At 45.9% G+C, this 22861-nt stretch overlaps 1 protein-coding gene across 1 annotated transcript; it reads right to left on the bottom strand.

Moving 5' to 3' along the window:
• Window positions 1-472: 472 nt before the first annotated feature.
• ZER1 (zyg-11 related cell cycle regulator) lies at window positions 473-22440 on the bottom strand. Its single transcript, XM_027869659.1, has 16 exons — window positions 22349-22440; window positions 15518-15780; window positions 14490-14640; window positions 12589-13025; window positions 12024-12200; window positions 11135-11249; window positions 10671-10817; window positions 9815-9988; window positions 8436-8651; window positions 7967-8008; window positions 7604-7723; window positions 6085-6200; window positions 5755-5943; window positions 4928-5025; window positions 4197-4299; window positions 473-2557 (listed from the first exon to the last, which is right to left on the bottom strand). Exons 2-16 carry the CDS (start codon window positions 15673-15675, stop codon window positions 2500-2502), a joined length of 2301 nt encoding a protein of 766 aa, XP_027725460.1. The 5' UTR covers window positions 15676-15780; window positions 22349-22440; the 3' UTR covers window positions 473-2499.
• Window positions 22441-22861: the final 421 nt, after the last annotated feature.

Below are 22861 nucleotides of genomic sequence, written 5' to 3'. Positions count from 1 at the left end.
GCACCTTCTCTGCAATTTAGGTAGAGTTGCCTAGAGCACTGAAAAGGGTAAGTGACTTGTCTAGGGTGTCAGAGACAGCGAAGTGTCAGAGGTGAAACTTGAACCCAAGTTCTGGCTTGTTTAATAAGCAGAAATGTGGTTTACTGCCACTGCACTCAGGCCCCACAAGCTTGACTCTATCTTCTAGGGGTTACCAGACACAAAGATTGGGGCCATAAACCCTAGTTATACAGACCCCAGAATCATTGTGTGAAGAAGTGTGGTACTGCTACTTTTCCTGGACAGGAATGAGGTCTCTCAAATAGTCCAATCAACAAGTGATCCCAGCCTTCCTTACTCATGCAATTAACTATCAATGAAGTGAAAATGGATGAATTAGTAATAGGGGCAAGTAACCTCTATTCCTGTACTGTTGTCTCGCCCTGAAGTCCAGGAGTCCCATCCTTCCCCAATAAAGACTCTTGACACCCCCTCCATTTTGCACAAAAATGTATTTCTGTGACATCCCAAGTACAGACACTTACACAAGACCTGGGTGCTCATTCAAAGCAATAGGCTGTGCCAAGGTCCTCATAGCAGGGACAGTCTAGGTAGGGGATGATGGGGGGGTAGGGTTTGCTCTGTGGGGAAATACCCAGTCCCTGGTGGATGGTCTGGCAGATGACTCAAACTCAGCCCTCCTACCAGGACTGGAAAATTCAGAGTTCACCCAACACAGGCTCACCCTTGTTGGGAGCTGAGTATGAGAAAACCAAGGAGAAAAGAGATATTTTAATTCTACCTACACCATCCTGTTTCATACAGAGCTAAACACTCAGGGAGAAGACTAATAGAAGGGACTGGGAAGAAGGAAGAGGAGAAAAGATTTTCTGAGTGGTTGGCTTCTAAACACATCTCATTGATAACCGCCCCCCAACCTGTCCAAATTTAAAGCAATTCAAAATTACACCAAAAAAAAAATTGAGAGGTTTTGGAACAAAATATTTAAAAATACATACACGTCTCACACCATCCAAAACAAAGCACAGAGGTTCCAAAGGAAAAGTCAGAGATTACAATGCCCCATGGTACTGCCTGCTCCCACTGGGACGGATTAGGCTGTACCACTGAAAAGTGTCTGTTGTGCTGGTCTGGTGAAATGTCTGTTGCCACAGTGTTGGCCTGGGGGGAGCTGCCCCAACTCTTGATGTAGTTTCTAATGCAAATCTGAGTGGGGAAAAGGTACGCTGGGGTTGAGGGCTCTATCTTGGCAAGCTCTCACTTCCAGCTGTCCCCAGGTCTCCTCCAGCTGCTCTGAGTCATTCCTCCAGGCTTTCAGCCGCTGCAGGGAAGCAGTGACAGGGTTGTCAGCTGCCAAGGGTTAGTTGGGTGGGTGGGGGGAACAGGGAAGCATGGCGAGCTCAGCTATCGGGGAAGGAATGCCTGAGACAGGCAAGCACTTGAGTAGCTCCAGGGACTTGGAGGCAGGCATCTTAAGCATGTGCATCTGCTGGGATGGCGGAGGAATCTGTCCCTACACTATCTTCTATGGGAGGAAGAGATCCTTCACTCCCCTTTTTATTTGAAGAGGAGGGAGGCCTGGGCCATAGCAGGGGAGGGAGAAGAAAGGAAGTAGCTTAATGCTACCTTAGCAGCATGGCTTCAGAGTGGGTATATATCTGTGGCTTGCAAAAATCAATGCAAAAACATCACCATGGAGAATAGTGAACAGGGTACTACTAGTCTCTCCAAAGGGGTGAGGGTTATTCTGAGCTTACAAAGGCTAAAGACCTCTGTCCATTATGAGTCTCCTAATCAACACTGCCTATGTCTTGGCACTGTGAATGGCTCTGTGCCTTGCCTCTAACAGTCAACAGCCAAGGACCCTGGGCTTTCGAGGACCTCTTCAGGGTTTGTTCTAAGACTCTGTGTTCTTTTACTGCTAAGGCTCAAACTCCACCAGCCTAGCTTCCACCAGGCTTAACTGAGAGCCTAGCCTAGGCTCCTAGTTATCCCAGGAATCTGGTGCAGGGGACCAGGGATGGGCTGATGTCTTGACCATCAGAAGAGGGACGGAGGAAATAATAAAAGAAGAGATCTGAAAAGTCAAAATTTTCCAAGCTTTGAGCCAATGGGTAGTTGGTGGGGAAAAGGGAATGGATATTAGAGGCTCTCTGTGGGCTTAAAAAGGCCAAAGAATGTTGCAAGGACTTGGGGAGGGGGATGTTTCTTTTGTTTTTGTACAGAAATCATACACACAAAACTTCAATTCACACTTCCTAACAAAAAATTATATATATATATATGTATATATATATAATATATATATATCTTACTAATGTTAAGGAAAAGCATTGGTTGTGCAAAAGTTCCCCCAGTGCACCTTCATCTCATTGGGGTCCCACACGCACAGGATGGGGGCCTTCCGACAGCCAGGCTGGTGAGAATTCCTCCCTAGATACAGTAATTTAGAGAGAAGTTGGGACCTGTGCAGGCCAGAATCGGGAGGGCCCATTGCCTCTATCTGGATGTGTCCATGTTCTCCTCCTTAAAGTTACTGCAGTGCTCTATCACCATCCTGAGGACGACACAAGGAGAGGGGGAGGTATGATTTAGTTGTAGGGTCTAGAAAAAGGAGGCTTCAAGGTCCCATGAATGAGCACCAGGTGTTAGGATTATAGATCTCTTATTTCCCAGGTGGACCAAGATGTCTGCCTAGATACACTCGGCAGCCAGCAAGATCAGACTGATGGCCTTAGGCCATGGACAGCTGTTCTCAATACCCGTAGGACCATTACTACAACATGTTATGGCCAGACAGGCATTTGATTAGCCTTGTGATCCAATGACCCTTGAGTCATTCTTATTCATTCATCCACAAACCTACTTCTTTCCCTCTACTTGGCAACCAAATGCTGACTTGTATCACTCAGTGTTTCTTCCAATTCTGCTCACTCTGCTGTCCCATTCAGCCTACTCATCTGGTCAGTATCAGGATGATGACTGATATTCAATGCCCAAATTCCTTGTCTGCTGTTCCTCTGGCCAGTGAAGTTCACTACCTGTCCAATTCTTGCTGACATCTATCATTCTTTTCCATCTAGAACAGCCAGCGCTGCTTTAGCCCCAGAGGAGAAAGAGCTGAATAGGGATCTCACTTGTCCCGTTATGGGAGCAAAGAATGTCTGCTGTGAGACAGGACATGTAGAATGTCTTTTCTGAAACAACTATCAAGGTTCAAATACCTAAACTAGTGCTAAGTTCAATTGTTTTTTTTTCCTTGTCTGGACCTGTGATTTCATCCACACAGAAGGCTCTGGGTAAGGAACTTCTACCAATGCAGATCATCAACTTCATTGCAACTGGGCTCTTAGAGAGCTGCCTGGGGCCGCTGAGTGTTTAAGTGACTTTCTCAGAAGTCATGCAGCCAGAATGTCAGGGGTGGGCATTAAACCCAGGTCTTGGGCTCTAAGGCAAGCTCAGCTCTCCATCCACTCCAACCCTGGACTAAAGGGAGCTACTTCTAAGGAATACAGAAAGCGCAAATTCCTTATCTGGAACAGGCACAGGTACCAGCCATTTAAAAAACCAGAGCTAAAGTGATTTTAGGTATTTTTGGTTAACATCTGAGGTAGTGGTCTGAATACTCCTTTTATGAAATTAACTCTGAAATGTTTCATATTTATAAATTCACTCCAATTTTGTTCTGTCTTAATTCTTATAATTTGTTTCTAGAGATCACACTGTACCTATTCTTTGCTCTGTAAGTCTTACAACAGCCTTTGACCAAGAACAATAAAAAGTTCTAATCTAGTGCCAACACCCAGAGATGACAAAATAGAATGGAGACCAGGGGGAAACAAGATAACTTGGCTCAAAAAGTGAAAGCAATCCCCTATCTCCACACAGAGTTTGGCAGCACAGCCATACCTTTCTGGTTTTTGGCAACCCTACAATCTCTGTCCTTCCAGAGGCATCCAATGTGATGTAGCTGTCCATTACCCAGCTCATCCTCCCATTATCCAGTTTAGTTCCCCTTGTTCTAATCCTACCTGTCAATGTCCTCTGCTGCCTGGGGTCTCAAGGATATGAATTTTACCCACCCAAAGCTGTGAATTTCTACACTGTCCTATCACCAAAGAACTCCTGTATATCCCAATTCTATAAAATCACAGTTGCATGCAGTGAAGTATTAGAACATCTCCTTTGTCTCCTACCGGGCCATTTCTTTGGTCTCCTGTCGGGCAGAAGCCATTTTGATCATGTCCCTCAGAAGTGGCATGCCTCCTTCTTTGATCAGCAGAGGGCAGTACTTGTCCGCTGTGTGGAGAGAGGGAAGCCACAAGTCAAAGGTAATTGGACAAGATTTTATGAAGTGGTCACAGAATAAAGGGTCCTTTATTCAGGCACTATAGGTAATACAAAGATCTACAAAAGAATAGTCCTTGGCCTCCAAGAGCTTCCATTCCTAGAATGATTTATTAGCATGACTCAGGCTAATGTAATGGTCCTATTTTGGGAGGTGAGGTTGATAGAAGGACCCAATTCTCTTGTGTTGGTTTTAGAGTAAGCACTGTCTTCTTTGGTTCTGGCCCCATGTACTGACAGTCACAACTGAGGGCTGTCAACAAGGCAGAACTATGACTATCTAATTTGGTGAAGAACCAAGGGGGTTTTGGAAATGACTTCAGGTTCCTGTGCCAATTGCAATAAGTATGAGATAATGGCTATGTCCCCTATTTTCACGTTCCCCAAACATCCAGTTTGCAGCATTATAATCACTGGTGTAAATTACTCTTAAGATGCATGTCTTGTCTGCCCTAGCTCAATTCTAGTACTCTAAAGACAAAGACTATGGCTATAGTTTGTGATTATCTCTCCTCAGGGTCTCCTCCCAAGCTCTTGGACAAAATGGGTCTATCTGAATATCAGATGAGCAGATACTTACGATAGACTGACACAAGGTTGTACAAAGCCCAGGTTGCCCAGTGCTGGCTGACAGGGGATATACCCTGGGGAAGTAGGCGAAGAATTGGCTCAAATGACCTGAAAAGAGAAAATACTGTGACCTCTGCTATTTTTAAAGTAGCTCTCCTTGTGTTTTTATGTATTTTGGAGAGTTCCAAAGTGTCAGGTTGAAAAGGAAGAGGACTGGGGGCAGCTAGGCGGCCCAGTGGATACAGCACTGGCCCTGAAGTCAGGAGGACCTGAGTTCAAATCTGGCCTCAGACCAAACTAGACACTTACTAGCTGTGTGACCCTGGGCAAGTCACTGAACCTCAACTGCCTAAGCAAAAAAAAAAAAAAAAGAAAGAAAAGAAAAGGAACAGGACCAGCTATTCATAGCAATGGCTCAGGGAAAGGCAGCATTCAACTGTGCTGCCAAAAATGTATATTCAATGTCTTGGGTTCAAACTAACCCACTGTGGTGAAGTGATTAAATGATATGAAAAAAATGCAACAAGAAATGCAGTTAGATTTAAGTAAAAATTATGTGGCTATGAATTTGCAAAATACTGGTGAGTCTTCAGGAAGAGAAGGAAGACTCAATTTTTGTGGCTGAGGCAGGAGAACCTAGAGACAAGGAGGGAACTAAATGGCTCTCCCTGCTTTGGGATTCAGTGATCTAAGGTAAAGAATAAGTAGAGGGAACAGAATGAACTCTATCCAAACCTTTCACCAGGAGAGACATACCATGTACTTCTTTCCCCCCAGTTTTCTGTAAGTCCTAAACTACTAAAATGGGGAGACCTCCTCCCTGTTCCCCAAAATTACCTGTAATTGATGTTTCTCCGGGAGTTGATATCCCAGCTCTGGATGGCTGTCCACATTCGTTCTACTACTTCCTCCCGCCGAGGTTCACAGATTCCCCAGGCCTCTGGGCCATCAAACATAATGTGGGAAAGGACACCGCAGGCATTGTAGGACACTTCAATTCCATCTGCCTTACTCTCCAGCAGGTTGCTAACAGGGAGGGGACAGGCAGCGGATGGGAAGGGGTTAAGGTTTTGGCTAACACAACTGGAATCCTGGACTAGGAACTAGGTCTGATTCAGTGTGATCACTAGTCCTGAAATGAGGGGGTCAAATTCTGGAAGCACTAACCTGAAGACGGTGATGAACTGCGAAGTCATTAGCTGGGGCCGCAGTTCCTTCACCTCTGCAACATTCCCCAGGAGTCCTAGCATATTCCGGTGCAGTTCCTGTTTCTCTGGGAACTCCTGGGAAAAAGGGAAACGATGGAGAGGCACATGTAAGGGAGTGGGCCGGAAGGATGAGGAGGCTTGGTGGCAGCCATTAAACAAAGGTTTCCCCTTGGGTATGGAAAACTCTTAAGAAAACGTTTACAGGAATTCCTTGTCCCTGATTAGCAATTAGGGAAAAACCCTACGCTGGTTCAGCACAGAGCAGATTCCACAGGGGTGTTCCTACAATATACTTGCTCATTTCTACTTCTGTTCCCTTTCTCATCCCATTCCCTCTGTCCAAAGTGTATCTCCAGGGTCTGAGTCAAATGTTCCTTTCAAGCTTCTCCAAGTATGCCAGCTCTCATTGATTCTCTCTTCTGTGACCCTTTATGGCAAAGAATTAGCACTGCATAATTCAATACTCAATTATGCAAAGTCTCACAGCATTTTATATGTTTCTTGTGCATGAGTCATATTTTCACAATTAGACTCTTACGTTCTTTTTTGAGGGTAGGAACTATAAGACTGTATTATCTCTCTCTTGTATCCCCCACAGGCCCAAGCAGTTTAGAGCACACCACAGGTAATCATTAGGGACAGATTAGAAAAACTGATTCTCTTCAGCCTGGAAAGGTGAATGCTAAGAGGAAACATGATGGAGGTCTACAGGGATAGAAAGAGGACGGGAAGGGACAAACATGGAATATTCTCTAAATGCTAGAATGAAAAGGCCTCCTTTGAAACTAGAGCAAGATAAGTTATTTCTCACAATGGGCAGTAAGTCTATGGAATTCATAACACCAAGAAACCAGAAATATAAATGGATCTGAAAAGAGTCTGGACAACAATGAAAGACTTCTGAACTCTGAAGTAACCAACTGAGACTTTAGAAGTGATGATAAAGCAAGCCTCGTGGCTTTTCTTCAGAGGTGCTGCAATACAGAATGAGGCATATATTTTCAGATGTGGCCTAGGTGTTCATTTATTTGTTCAATTTCATTTCTTGGTTACAAGAGAATGTTCAACAGGAAATGGTAGGATTCAATGGGAAGTGATCAGAATGTTAAAAAAAAATTGGGTCACATTTTCTAAATGGCAGAGCCAGGACATGAATACTAAGAGAAATTGGGATAGACCTAACCTTTGAACTTGACATCAGGAAGAGCAACCCTGCCTACCAAGGACAAATCCCCACACAGGGAAAGATGATGACATCATCCCTCAGTGGGATGGACTCAATGCAGGCATCCCAGTGCATCTACGTAATAACTGTTTTTTGACTAGTTGAATGGGTAAGTGGGATCTAGGAATAGAAGGATGGAATTACAACACCAAGACCCCAATTCCCATGTAGGCTCGAAGAGTGAATAATGCTCCAGTGATGATGTTTGCTGGTCCCAGCCTGGCTCATTCAGGCCTGCCCAAGCAGCACTAACCTTCAGGCACTCCAAGAAGAGCTTCATGCCACTGTAGTTAAGGAACATCTCACAGTTGTCTGGTGTTTCATCTGTGATATTCCACAGAGCGCTCCAGGAGAACTCCATCACCTGATCACACTGCAGGAGGAAACACTGGTTAAGTCTCTGCTACTTCCCAGGGACAAAGTATACCTAGATTCCTGGGACAGGAGGAGTAGAGGCTACTGATATCCAACTACAGTATAGGGGAGATGCCATTTAAAAGCCATCATGGCACTGCCCCATGAGGAATTCTGAGGAGGGACTGATCCCGCCCAAGGAACAAACCATTTCCATTTGTTGAAGGGAAGAAGAACTGATAGTTATTGTGTGAGAACTTACTGTTTTGTCCATTAGCTTTTTCTGAATCAACTTTAGCATGGTCTGTAGGAAGAGAAAATGAATTACTAAGTAGGCATCCAATCATGACTCCTAAAAATTCCAAAGCTGGAAGGCATCTCTATGGTTATTTAGTCTGTCCTTGTTTCCCTTTAAATCAACCCAAGCAGGCATGTACCAATTCTATTTTGAAGGCACTCTAATGGAAGAAGCTCCTTAAACTACCTTTGGTCATCCATTCCAATACTTACCAAATGTTCATAATTAGGAAATCCTTTCCATTTCTAAGCTAAATGACATGCTACAAGTTATTCTTTTCCCAAAACACTTTTCCTTGCCCTCAACCAAAGACAGGAAGAAGTACAAGTTAGATACTGGTGACAGAATTCATGTAGTCCAGGGAAGTTTCCCATTGGCAAAAAAGAACCTGCATCAAGAAGGTTCGGTTGTCAACCCCAGGAATTTCACGCACCATGACAAAACCCATCTTGCCCACAGCCTCCTTGTGGTCATTGTCCACCTGGCAGACAAGGGCATTGCAGAGGTGCACAGCAATTCGCTGGATTGACTCATCCTGTCGAGTGGGGTTGAGGATGCTGAGCAAGAGTTCATTGACCCTCCGGTACTGGAACTCCAGCTCCTCTGGGATGCTGAAGTTGCAGAGTGTCAGGCAGCAGTTCCGCTGAACCTGGGGATGGTGGACCGGAAAGTGGCGCTCAGTCATGTTCCATCACCCTGACTCTTTTCCTAGCCCTCCCATTCCCCTAACTCCAATTCCTCCATGAAGACTTCCCAGACTAACCCTATTTGTCACCCCATCTCAGACACATACATAGATCAATCAATCAGAAATTAATCAAGTTTCTCTCAAGCCCCAGCTAGATGCCAGGGGGAAAAGAAAGATGTCCCTGCCCCTTAAGGAGCTCAGTCTAGCTACGAAACATAACATCACAAAAAAATGTTAAAAATTTGGTGCTAAACTATGTAGTGTTGACTCCAAGAAGGAGAGAGAACTGTGGCCTGGGGATGGTTGGAGAAGTTTTCCTGGAAGATGAGGGAGTTGAGGACTCAGGCAGAGGGGAGTTGGAGGGCAATCCAGGCAGGGAATAACCTTGAATAAAGGTTAGAAGAGGGACTAAGAGGGAACCATAGGTGCCAAGGATAGTAAATAGATTCATCTGAGTGAAGGGAAAGATGTAATGAAATAGAGCAGGAAGGATTGATAGATGAGGCCAGATCAATTATAACAAGAATAATACATGAGGGGGTCTGGAGGCTAAGGCAAATGGAGGGGATATAATAGGCAATACAATTCCTTAGGTTCTTAAGGAAAAGGCAGAAATGAAAACGAGTCCTTGGCTTCAAGGCGAATGTAAATTCTATTAGTATATATGACATGTAAACAGCTACGTAAATAAAAGTTCACAAATAAAAAGGGAGAGGGACAGCCAGAGGGAGAGACAGGAAAGAGCTGCAGAGGAGGCAGCACCTTGGCTGAATCAGCAGAAGATATCTGAAAGCAGGAACTGTCTTTCATTTTGTCTTATCCTTGTTAGCACAGTTCCTTGGACATGTAGGTGCTCAGCTGAAGGAAGCTAAAGATTCTTAAAGGCAGAGGTGAGGGAGGAAAGGCAGTCTATCCAAGCTCTCTGTATAGCTATTACAAGTCACCTTCCTGTTGTTAAATGTTCTCATGTAAGTATCATGTATTTCTGCCTCATCTTCCCCTTTAAACTGAAAGTTCCCTTAGTTCAGGCCAGCACAAGATGGAACGTAGAAAGAACTCAATTCATGTCAACCGCCTTTTCCCCCAAGCCTGGCAGATACATAGATAAAGACAAGGGTTCTCACCGTCACCTCCTGGTAGGATTCCATGCCATTGAGCACCACCTGGATGACTTGCCGGCGGAGCTTGACGCTCTGCTCGGGGCGGTACTCTGAGTTGGTCAGGTAGAAAAGCGCAGCGCTGCCTGTCACCTGGATATTTTTGTCATATTTGTGGCACTTGAGGGCAGTAATGACCAGCTGTTCAGGAAGGAGGAGAAAGCCAGGGATAGGAGATCCCATCTTAGTTAAGTGGGTGCTTTGGAGCCCGAAGCAAACTGTCCTGGAGACCCGCCCTGTAAGCAAGCCTCCCTTCTCCCTTCACTTCAACTGTTATATAGCAACTATGTGCAAGGCACTGGGTTGTAATGAACACCAAGAAGTTTGAGGGGAAAAGGCAGTTTTGGGAAAGAAGCAGCCTGGGGTGGGGGGTGGAGTTGGGAAGCGGACATCTTGGTTGCTGGTCCCACAGGCTGACCATGTCTTAGAACTAAGACAATGTTTTAGTTCTCCTCTCCCCTGTCTGTTTCATCACTGTAGCACTGTGGGGCCTTAGGTAATTACTCCTTGTTGCCAGCTTTGCTCAGATGCTGGCTGAATCCTGACGAGTCTCCCCCACCCCATGAGATGACAAACAGTCCCAGGACCTTCTTCCCAATTTCAGTCCAGAGAGAAACCAAGAGTATTCCAGACTTCTTCTGGGACCAAGACAGAGAAGACTCTGCAAAGCACAGGATCCTTTCCAATAAAATAACTGCAGGAGGACATATAGGATTGCTGTGAGAGAACAACGTGGCCTAGGGGTAGGGAAGCTCTGCAGTAGAGGAAGCTACTGGGGAACACTGGGGATGGGAAGGGAATCTGGGCTGAGAGGTGGGCTGACCTGCAGGGCTCGGAGTAACTGATTGCAACGCTCTATTCGGGCGATGTCAAAGAGAAGGTTGATGGCTCGAGAGGTGATTTCTGGCCGATGCTCTGTGTAAGCCTCAATGGCATTTAGCACCTGTTCCTCATTCTTGTCACCACTCACCTAGCGGTATGTATGGAAAGATGAAAAGAGGGATTGAGTTCAGTGATCTGACCAGAGAACAAAGCAGAGAGAATCACAGGGGCCCGCCTTAACTGAATCTCCAAATCTTAGGATATCCTACTTATTCTAGTCTCAGTGAGGTAGTTCCTTTACATTTAAGCTTCCTATTTTAGGAAGAGTAGCCCTTACTTTTTCTGGAAACTCAGGGCCTCCTGCCAAACCTGCTGTCCCCAAGGTGAAGTACTGGAGATTAGGGGAAAATTAGGAGGGATCCCTTCCAAAATCATAAACTGCCTTGACTTCTCTTAGGCTCTTACCTTGTAGGCTGGAATGTGTGTCAGGCGGCACAAGGAAGTCTCAAAGAGCCCAAGGAACTGCAGGGGCCGCTTCAGGGCCCGGAAGGGGGTGATGCTGCTCTTACAAGGCTCGATGCTGGGGAAAGATGCCACCGGGGGGTCAGTTGCTGCAGCCCTTGAGGGGACATGCAGATTCTTGCCTCATAGGAAGAAAGGATCACTCTCGGCCCTACTCACACTAGGAAGCTGAATACAGATTTTGCATAGCGTGGCAGTGCTGACCCATCTCCTTAGTACCTTGGGTGTTTAAATGAGCTACAAGGGAGTGCTGGATCCAAGGGTTTCCTTGAAGTATACTGGACTTACTGATGGTCAGCGTGAGGCAGGGAAGGTTGGGAATCTGCTACATTTTCTATAGTCTTTTTTGATTGTTTGTTTTTGGTCACACAGCTAGTATCAAGTGTCTGGTCTGAGACCAGATTTGAACTCAAGTCCTCCTAACTCCAGGGCCGGTGCTCTATCTAGTGCACCATCTAGTTGCCCCTTCTATAGTCTTTTAAGGAGAACAGCTATATCCTGACCTCTTAGAAATGCTGTCCAGTGACCTAGGAATTTACTCAAACTATTTCATGGAGAATGTTCCATCCAAATCAAAACATTAAACTTCCTATGGCTGAGGGGAAGTGAATAATCAAAGCTGTTTTCCAGTAGGTGATCACAGGACATTGAAAGACTCAGGAGACCAGGGGTCAGGAAAATAAAATCTAATACTCTATCCTGAGCGAGCCCTGGACTTGGGCAAAGACTTTCTTCAATTAACACCATAGTTTGGTATAGCCCGAAAGGAGGCTAGCCCTCAAGGAAAATGGATTGGGAATACTTTACTTAGTCCAGCCTGTCCAGTTCCTACCTGGTCTGCCCGGCTTCCTCATCCATCTTAGAGATGCTGCAGTTTTCTAGCATCATGTGGCCAGAGATGTCCAGTGACACGAGATTTCCCAGTTTCTGAACAAAAAGGCTCAGTACCTTCCTTGTCAGCTTGAACTTATAGTAGCTGGAGAGGCGGTCTCTAGAGATGTCCAAGTGCCTGGAGGACAACAGGTAGTCCAGGAGGTCAGGGGCTGGTCTGCTTGGGTGCATGATACCCCCTTGATCCAGACCATTCTGGGAACAAACCTGCTGGGACTTGGATATGCTCCAGGATAACCAGGTTCAGCTGTATGTCTGAGATGGAGGGAAGAAGTTCCTCAGAAGGGAACACTTGCCCTCAACCTGGGGCCTGGAGACCAGAGAACTATAGCTATCTCTGAAACAGCCCCCAGTTCCAAAGAAGACTCAGAGTCCCTAAATTATCAGTCCCCCGAGGCAACTTTAGGTCACAAGGAAGGTCCTTTTTTGTGGGTCCCCAGAAAGTTTGTTTTTCTGTCCTAGGGGATGTGGGTGAAGGGGAGAATGAGAGGAGAAAAGAGGCTCACCGGAGCTTGTGAAGCTGAACGATGACACGGATATGCTCATCAGACAGGTCCATGTTGTAGAGAACTAGGGACACCAAACTATCTTTCCACTGAGTCAGGAAGGCCACATCACTGGTCTGGATGCCTGAAAGGTCCAGGGCAGCCAGGGATCGGAGAGGTCGAAGAAGACACTCCACAGGAATCCCCTCAGTCATTCGGCCAAGGTTGAGGAACCGAAGGCGGCTGAAGCCCTCGAAGGTGAAGTCCTTAACCAGCACCTGGCAGGTGGGGTTGACCACACACTCATCTTCACAGCCCCCAGGGTTCTCCTCTTCATAAAAGATGTTCCTGCATCCAAAGAGGCTCAGGGAAACCAGGGTGGGGCTAAAACTACCCAGTGTCTGCAGACTCTTGGCAGTCAGCTTCTCACAGTTGGTCAAGTATAATTCAACCAGATCCTAAGAAAGCCAGGGAGATATGTGAGAATTACAATTACTCCTCAACCTCCCCCTTTCCATCTGGTATCAGTAAACAGTGGGATGGAGCAGGCATCAAAAGCCTGCATTCAGATCTCAGATCTGTCACTTGTTGGAGGACCCTGAGGAAGTCATTTCACACCTTGTGAGCATCACAGTTTCCTCACTGACAAAACTGGAGAATCATACTTGCTCTGCCCATCTCATTGAGGATATTGTGAGGCTCAAATGAGATAACAGATGTGAGAGTCCTTCAAAAAAAATTAAGCGTTGGGGCAGCTAGGTAGCTCGGTGGATAGAGCTCCAGCCTTGGATTCAGGAGGACCTCAGTTCAAATCCGACCTCAGACACTTGACACTTAATAGCTGTGTGACCCTAGGCGAGTCACTTAACCCCTACTGTCTCACCAAAAATAAATAAATAATTATTTAAAGATAAGAATAAAGTGTTATACTCAAATATGTATTGTTACTATTAATAAGTACACAAGATAGAAGAGGCAGGACAGACATGGACTTTCAGAAACCCCTCTTGCTCATGGCTAATATGAAAACATTACATAATGTCACACGTGTAACTGATATCAAATTGTTTGCCTTCTGAAGGAGGGAGGGAGAGAATTTGGAAGAGAAATGTTTGAAAATGAAAACAATTTTTACATGTAACTGGGAAAATTTAATAAAATAAATAAAAATATATTAGATCTTAGGGATAAAAAACTATCTTGGCATATGTATTATTTCTCCAACTTGACCAAGAACAGAGACAGCATCTAATGTTGCCCTCCACTCCCACTCCCCCTTTCCTTCTTCTCTTTCACCTCCCACCCTACCACACCCTGCCCAAAGCATCTATTGGGCTGAATCTAACCTGATTGGATTGATGTTAATATCAGTAATATAACCATGGCATCTCAGTTCAATAATCTATTCATGATAAGGGTCCCAGGAGGTTGTTTGCCTTGACATCAACTTCATAAGGTAAGGGTGGGGCCCCAAACACCCGCAGCTTCCCTTAATAAATACTCTATTAAGGAGACACGATCCACTGATTTAGACAAGCCTCTGATGATTCTATTTTTATTTTCAGAGTATGCCACCAGAGGTAATGTGTTCCAAATTTGATAGCCCCTTGTATAAAATAAGATTTCCTCTCTCTCAAATCCGACCTCAGACCAAACACTTGACACTTACTAGCTGTGTGACCCTAGGCAAGTCACTTAACCCCAACTGCCTAAAAAAACAATAAAATAAAATAATTTCCTTTCTCTAAAATTATTCCAGTTATCATCCCTTACCCCCCATACACTCATTTTTGCTCTAAAATTCCAGGCTGTGGTAAATTAAACCTAACACTTCTTATGCCCCAATTCTCTTCACGAGTTTATTGGGAGATTCCGTCTGTTCAGTCCACCCACCCCCACCCACGGGCCTCCTACCAGCCTACCTGCTTTCGAATGGCTTCCAGGTCCTGGTCCTGCACCAAGTCCTCTCGGAGGTGGATGCGCGTGAGTCGGGTGCTTCGGGGATCTGAGAAGAGGCTGAAGAAGCTCTCGTGGGGCTCAAAGTTACAGTCAGCATTGACTAGCTCCACATACCTGAGGAAGAGGGATGGCTCAGTTCTGACGTTAGGAGATGGAACAAAGGGAGTATCTCGTATTCGGAATGCCTTCTTAGCTTTTCTCTGTCAATCCAAACCCTAAGCCTCTCTTTCAAGATCTAGTTCAAGTCTCATCTCTTCCAGAAGGGCTGTGTCCTGATCTGTCAAATGGGAAAAATAACTTCTGCCCTGTCTATAGCCCTGGATTGTTGTGAAGATGAAATATAATGATAGATGTGAATGTACCTTGTAAACTATAAAGTATATAAATACAGGGTGTTATTATTGCCATTTCATGACAGTATAATTGAATCCTTGGTTTTTTGGGGGTTTTTTTTGGGCTAGGCAATGGCATTAAGTGACCTGCCCAAGGTCACACAGCTAGTAAGTGTTAAGTGTCTGAGGCCAGATTTGCACTCAGGTCCTCCTGACTCCACGGTGCTCTATCCATGGCGCCACCTAGCTGCTCCTGATTCCTCGGTTTTCATGCAGCAAATGTATCCTTCACTGTAACTTCACTACATCTTAATAGACAGTCTCCACGAGATGTTGTGGCCGAAAAATTGTGATTAACACAATTTGGACTTTGGTTGCTTGTGATCAACCTGGAAATAAGCCATTCCACACTTAGGTTGGCCAGTCTTCATATGAAAGACTTACGATCCATGACCAAGACCATAGTTGGAGATACTAGGCTCCTCCTGGTACTCATCTAAAAAAAGGTGGTAGATTGGAGTGCCCAGGAGTTTTCATCTGGGATCCTGAATACTTTCATTCATCCCACAATCATCTATACACATACGTATTCACTTACCACAAACACACCCCCATACACACATATATCTTCCCCCCACCTCCACTAACCCTTGACCTACTCATTGACAAGCCGGTCACAGATCTCACTGGGTAGGAAGACATCTGGGTGCAGCCGCAAGGTCTCGTTGTCCAGTAGGTAACCTAAGGTCCCCTCTAGATTTCGGAGGCAGAAGTCTGTGCAGAGTGCCATCAGGGACTCGGGGCTGTCCGATGCCATTCTGGGGCTGGGGCACAGGTGTATGGCTTGAGCCGAGGGTGCCCCAAGGATGATAGAGAGTCCTGTCCTGCTGGTAGTCACAGAGACATCTGAGGTAGTGACAGCCTGGCAACAAGGAAAACAAGGAGGTGAGCAACAGCTCTGGGCTGCTCCAACTGAAACAGCTTCCTCTACTGGCTTAGGGGGTCCCCTAGGCAAACATGGACATAAACACAACTGATCAAAGATCAGGCTTCTCTCTGGAGACTAGGCAACAGCAATAGTCCCTCACTATCTTAGAACTGGGGCCAAGCTAAGACTTTGGGCTTGTGATGAAGTCCTTCAACAGGAATAAGGTGAGCCACCAACATACAGACTTCATTTTAGTCTTGACAACTGCATTCCTATGTCATTCATTGCGATAGACTTTCTTGTACCCACAATTCTCACCCACTTCCACACTAAGGTCATTTTAGGACACTGAAAAGTGGCGTCAGGCTATTCCCTAAGTTTCCAATAGTAGAGAACACGGTCCATAATACTAAGGGTGGCCTACTCTGTTCTCTCTGGGCTAGAGGTTGCTTTCTTGAGTGACCCAGTTCTTAACTGCCAGATGTATGAGAGAACTCATAAGCAGTACATTCTCATCCCAGGACCCTGTTCTTCCCCAGCTCCCTCTGCATCCTTTCCCCTCTGGTTTGGAAGCTTGATGGTTAGTTGTCATCACCAAAATCAAAAGCTAGAGAGGAGTCTGAGTGGGCTGGGAGAGTTAGAAAAGACAAGGATGATCTTTGTCTGGCTTGTCAACAAGTAGGTAAGGGACTTTTGGGACAAGATGTACATGAATAGGATATGTTTGTGGTATGGGGTGGATGAGTACATACACGTGCAGATGAGTGTGGATAAATGAAAGGTATACAGGATCCCAGTAAGAACTTCTAGGGACACTGATCTATCATATTTTTTAGATGATTACTAGGAGGTACCTCCTATCCTCCTATCCTCCTGGTCATACATTCTAAGTCTTTCAACTGAGCACTGCTCAACGTAAGTGTGGAGAGGCTCCTTTCCAAGTTGGTTATGAGGTAAACTGTTTGAGTGACTGGAAAATAGAATCTCCGTTATGCCCCCCTCCACCATTTACCAATTTTAAAAATCTTTAAAATTGGATGAGAATGGGTATTTCTTTACTGGGGAATAATGCCTTCTCCACCCAACAGACCTTAGGTCCCTTGGGCTGGAGGCCTCACCATCCTAAATTCTGCTCTTGGATATCCTTGGACGTGTTCAGCTGTTGTTCCTATTCCCCCACTGCGCTTTTTGACATGGTATGCTGGCCTGTTTGGCCTGATTCAATTCCTCCACTCCTACTCCATGTACCCTTTTCTCTGGCACCTGCTGGCCTTGGCAGAGGAGGGCTATCTCAGCTCCCACTGCCAGGGCTGTTCCAAGGAATCAGATCCCTTGGGGATTCCTGCTTCAGGAAGCAAGCCTTGGCTACCTGCTTCTGCTTCACCTTCTGGCAGTTTTAGACAGAGTGGGGTTTGTGCAGCCCTGGGCACGGGGCCTGTGCTCCCAGTAGCCTTATGTACCTCATACAATAAGTCTATTGTGCCAACTGTCCCTCTGGTGACGTGACACCCTCAGGGGATGGTACAGTAAACAGGATGCTTGGGTATGGCCTTACTTTGCCAATATTAACTATTCTCCCACAAAATGTCCAGTGGTGCCCGAGTGCCATTATCCTCAGGCTTGGGGGGAGCACAGGGGGAAGGCTAGCAGGGAAGCACCTCTTTGCTAGGATGGATGAAATCCAAACTTCTCTGCCTAGTATTTCAGGTTTCCAGAATACTCATTGCTACCCAACATGACCCTTTGTTCCAATTATGCCAGTCTACTCACTATCCATTGAACACCATGTGCAATCCTGCCCCCATGGCTAGGTCCATGCAGATTCCTCATTTGGATCTACATAATACCAACCCTTCAAAGTCCAGGTCAATTTGCATAGTTTTTCTTAGGCCTTCTCTGACTACTCTAAAACTACATGGATCTGCAGCTTTTCACAATTCCTAAAGTACTTAGAGCCTGTACCACTCATTTGGCACTAAACACACACTGCTCCAAATTATCAAAGAACTATTTCAAACTATCAAAGAACTTGTCTCTCCAACTAGAATAAACTGTGATCCAGAGAAAGGGGACCATGTCTTACATTTTTCTTCTGTTTTAAAGCTGTGATTAACATAGTGTTAGAAACAGAGTCAGAGCTGTACCCCACTATATTCAAGGCACTGTGCTAGTTGCTAGGGATAAAGAGCAAACTGACACTGAATCTTCCATTCTACTACAGGGCAGATATGATGTGAACACAGAAAAATATGATAGGAAGCAGGAAGTAATAGACGCAAAGGAGATCCCAAAATGCTCTTTAAAAATCTGAGGAGAAGGGGCAGCTAGGTGGCGCAGTGGATAGAGCACCGGCCCTGAAGTCAGGAGGACCTGAGATCCGGCCTCAGAGCAAACACTTGACACGTACTAGCCGTGTGACCTTGGGCAAGTCACTTAACCCTGACTGCCTCACTAAAAAAAAAAAAGAAAAAAAAATTTGAGGAGAGTGCAGTGGACAGAACTCCAGCCTTGGAGTCAGGAGGACCTGAGTTCAAGTTCGGTCTCAGACACTTGACACTTACTAGCTGTGTGACCCTGGGCAAGTCACTTAACCCCGATTGCTTCACCAAAAAAGAAAAAAAAGATTTGAGGAGAAAGTGAACCCTTTCAGCTGGGAGGATAAAGGCTTACTGATTAGGGATTCAAGACCAAGTGCTGCCCCTTCCTCTGCATTTCAGGGACCAAGAAAACTGCATGCCTGTGGTGGCTTGTGCACAGCAGCCAACTTAGGTACCTAGTACTCAGGCCATCAGAGGATTCTGCCTGGCACCAAGACATACCAAGGAGACTATACTACCTGCTGACCCATTCCTTTGGCCATGCCAATCTGGATGATTGGGAATAGGGAGGGCTGAGAGAGGAGAACTGTTCCAGTCTTGGCACAAAGCTGTCCTCAGACAGTGAACCCCAGGGAAAAAGAATGCTTTCAACAGTTGTGCCACTTGTGTGGACATGTGGCAGTCTGCAAGATCCCCTTACCCCCTTTTTCTGTCCCCAGTGTTCTGTCTGAATCTCAGCAGGACTCCATCACATATCATGGCCAATCAAAAAACAGATGACAGTCCCCCCCCCCCAAAAAAATGACAGATCACTGAAGAGCAATAATCTTTTGTGTTTCTCTAGTCCCCCAGGGAGTAGAGATAATGACTATTTGATCAGGGTTATGGGAGTGAATGGAAAGGAGACCGAGGTCCGCAGAGGGAAGGCAACTTGCCCACAGCTGGTAGTAAGCACACTTAGGTCTCCAGATTCAATTCAATTCAATCCCAAAGGGAAGCTGAATTTTTCTTGATGAAGACAGGAAGGGCAAGGCCTTGGAGCAGCTGTGGCCCTGTGAAATATTAACCAAGACACTTGGGGGAAAATCAAAACAAATACCCTATTTATAGAGGCTGGAAGCTCTCCAGAACTAAAAGAATAACAGAGTCAAATTGGTCCAACCCATAGGGGGAGAGAAGGTGTAATCGGCCCAGAAAGTTTGGTTAGATCAGAGAGCAAGAGGTCAGAGTGTAAGTTTCCAGATATTCCAATGATTCTCTTGGCACCTATGAAGCTACCTGACTCCCAGGAGTTAGAGAACACTTTGGCCTGGTCATCATACTAGAAATGAAGAGACGAAATGAGAATGAGATGAAATGAGAATGACTAAACCCATGACGTTAAGATTTAGAACTGAGAATGACTTGAAAGAAATGTTGGGATATTAGGGTAGAAATCAAGGAGAAAAGGAGGGGAACATTAGCATGTGGCTGTTGGCACAACCCAAAGGAAGTAAAGGCTGGAATGTACTATACCAGAATGGGATTCAGAATGCCTAGGGTCCATTCTTGGCTGTGCTACTCTTTTGTCATCAAATATAGGCAACAACAGGAACCTTCTACGTGGGTCTCATTTTCTTCTTTCTGGACAACAGGCCTCTCTTGGCTTCCTCTGAATCCCTACACCACTTATTGTCCATTTCATTTTTTTGGCACTTAACACAGACTGTGTTATATTATTAATTTATCTCATCTTTTCAGTTAGGCTATAAATTCCTAGAAGGCATTCATTTGTATCTCTCCAATAGCTCGTTGTACAATGCCTTGAATAAAATAACTGTTTGATAAATCCATTCTGATTAGCCAGTTGTGGGTAGATGAGACTTGAAGCTATAAAGTCCTAGGCCAATATCCATCTATATTATTATTGAGAGCGATGTAAATGAACCACATATAGAAGGCTAGCACCCAGCCTAGGTGGACAATCAACGGTCTTGAAAGGTTTTGTGTGCTCCCTGCTTTCTCGTATTGAACCAGGTAAGACAACAGGTGAGAGTCCCGGCAAAGACAATCTCTGAGTTTGGAGAAGACACTGATATAACCACTTCTGAGATCTGACACTGTAAGAGAGACAGCTGGATTCTAGCCCTAGCTCACTATTAAAATGACTGCATAGTCAACCTCAGATTCCCAAGTATAAATAAAGAATAATAATCCATGCCTTGACTACATCAAAGGATTATTGTGAGGTTCTAATGAAATGTAAAAATGCTTTGAAAACTCCACATGGTCCTGTATTATACAGTAGGTTTGGGGGATTGGGAACTCAAGGAGGAGATACATATTTAAGCCATGATGCAAAAATCTCAGTTTGGAAAACTTAATACCTTATGGTCAGTAACCTGAAGGAGGTGACCCAGTGCTCCTTGGATTTGATGACCACTGATCTTTCAAGCCCATCTCAAAGGTCATTCGTTTTAGAATTTATTTACCTACCTATTGTACATTCAGGTTGTACAATAATGGCTAATATATAGTATTTTAAAGTGTGCAGCCCTTTACAAATATTATCTCAGCTGATCCTCACAACAACTCTGTAACGTAGGTGCTATTATTATCCCCATTTACATATGAGGAAACTGAGGCTTAAAGAGTTAAGTGACCTGCCTAGAATTGTCCAGCTAGTAAGTATCTGGGACAAAATTCAAACTCAAATCTTTCTGACTCCAGGTTCATTAACCTATCCACTGTACCATGAATCTTGCTCCTGCCCCAGCCCTTAATTCAACACAGCAGCGCAATATAGGAGAGTGTGGGGGGGTGGGGCGTGGAACTGAGGAAAGGAGGTGGCTCTACCATAGCTAAAAAAGACACAAGGCTGGTACCTTTACAATCAGTCCATATTTCTTCCCTCTGCCCAGTCCCAACCTATTCCCTTTACCAAGACAAAAAGGGGGTATAATTGCTCCACCGACACACATGCTTTAAAATTTAGGTTGTGCTTGCGACTTCATTTCTTTTCCAAGGCTATTTTTGATATTTGGTTTCTGTTTTGTTTTTACCAAATTTTACCTGAATTGAAATGTTTCTGGTGAGATTAGTGGCAAGTCTAAGGCAATCCCCACTCCCCTATTCCAAGGAATCAGAGGCACAAACCCAAAGAATAAGAAACAGATAATCCCCAGATCAGGCTCCACCCACAAAGCCTCAGTGAATTTTTGAGACTGAGTAGATCGTTATTGCAAGTTTTCTTTCAAGAGTTGGAATGCTAGACTGGTTTCATTTTAAGTTAATCTACTTCTCTGGCTACTACAAGCTCTAACAACTCGAAGTGATGGGGTTCCCTTTGCCATATATATTACATTACTTAGAAGCAGCTTTTATTAGGACACCTATAACTTTTGACTTTGGAGGCTTAGCATCACATGGGTCGGGGTAAAGGGAAAGAGTTTAAACCATCATCCATAATTCTGTCTAGAGTGAAGAAAAGATAAAAGTTCTAACTTTTAAATTACAATACGGCACAAATATACTAGCAATATCCCATTTAGCCATTTCATTGGGGGTGGAGGTGGGAGGGTGAAGGCCAGGCAAGATTTCACAGCCAATTCTAAAGTGAAGTGGCATTCCTATCCCAGTCTTTATGGACAAAAGGATGCAGCCCTTTCCAGTCCCATTCCACTAGGTAGGTGGGAATGTGGAGAAAATAGAGACGACGGGAAATTCTGGAGAAGAAATTTTGCACCGAGGGGGTGGGGACGTGTGTGGGGGGGGGGGGGGGGAGCCGGGGAACCATGGTGAGGAGGGATTTCTACCTTGGGTGGAGCTGACCCTGGGAGAAAGTCGGTGCGGAGGTGGGGAGGAGTCGTCCTGGAGTGGCTTCCTTAGCAGCCTGGAGTAGAAGGCAGAGGGAGGCAAGAGGGATGAGGGATCGGACCTGGGGATTGAGGAACGGACTGAGGATGGCGGCTCTAAGATCCAATAGGGATAGCGGGGGAAGCAGCAAGTCTTGCACCAGGAGGCAGGGAATCCACTAGATCCGGTGGGCGCACGAGGGATGGGGGGGAGAGAAAAATCTAGTGCGTCCCAGACTAAGGACCCTACTGGACTTATTGGATACGGCCGGCGCTTAGGGAAGGGGAGAGCGAGGTTGTCCCGGCGCATGGCCTGGTGTTTCCCAGGATCCACTAGAGGCGGGGGAGGCAGGACCCAGTGGATCTCGGAACCCAAAGAGCCGAGGCAGGCGGGGGGGATCCCGCACTCACCTTCTCCCGGCTGTCGGCGGCGCGTCTGTCCCCTCGGTGCTGGGGCGGGGCGAAAGCCGGCCCGCCCGCCCGCTGCTGGCTCTGGGCTCCGGGCCCCGAGCCCGTCCTCCCGGATCCGATCCCAGCTCTTCCGTCCACCTCTCGGTCCCTCCGTCTCAAGCTCAGACGCCGCCGCCGCCGCCGCCACCGCCGCTGTCAACAAACCCGGAGTCCGTCACTTCCGGGGCCGCCCCTTAGCAACCACGAACGGGTTCCCTTGCTCCGAAGTCCGGCGGGGAACGGTGGGAGCCGAGGGACGGTTCTGCTGTCGATGGAGGGCAGCTTCTTTTACTGGCTCTCCCGCTTTTTAACTCTCTTCGCCACATTTCTCGCGGCCACTCTTTCCCCCTACCCCCCCACCTCTTCTAGCCTCTTTGTTCCAGTTAATGGCCAGACATATTCGACCCCACTCCTCATCCTTTCCAAGCCAGGACTTTCTCTAAAATCAAGTGCTCCCTTCCCTCTGCACCACAA

The sequence above is a fragment of the Vombatus ursinus genome, unplaced genomic scaffold, assembly GCF_900497805.2.
Source record: "Vombatus ursinus unplaced genomic scaffold, bare-nosed wombat genome assembly UNPS02014793.1, whole genome shotgun sequence".
In the NCBI taxonomy this organism is placed as follows: domain Eukaryota; kingdom Metazoa; phylum Chordata; class Mammalia; order Diprotodontia; family Vombatidae; genus Vombatus; species Vombatus ursinus.
Note: the sequence above shows the minus strand (reverse complement) of the source record. Positions and strands in the feature narration are given on the sequence as shown.

Bases quoted from the DNA above. Each gene is read 5' to 3' on its own strand.
- ZER1 (XM_027869659.1), bottom strand. From the start codon at position 15,675: ATGGCATCGGACAGCCCCGAGTCCCTGATGGCACTCTGCACAGACTTC. The intron at 13,026-14,489 runs GTAGGCTGGTAG...TGGCTTTCTTAG, and splicing joins TGGAAGCCATTCGAAAGCAG to GATCTGGTTGAATTATACTT. The intron at 11,250-12,023 runs GTAGGAACTGGA...ATCTTTCCCCAG, and splicing joins GAGGAAGCCGGGCAGACCAG to CATCGAGCCTTGTAAGAGCA.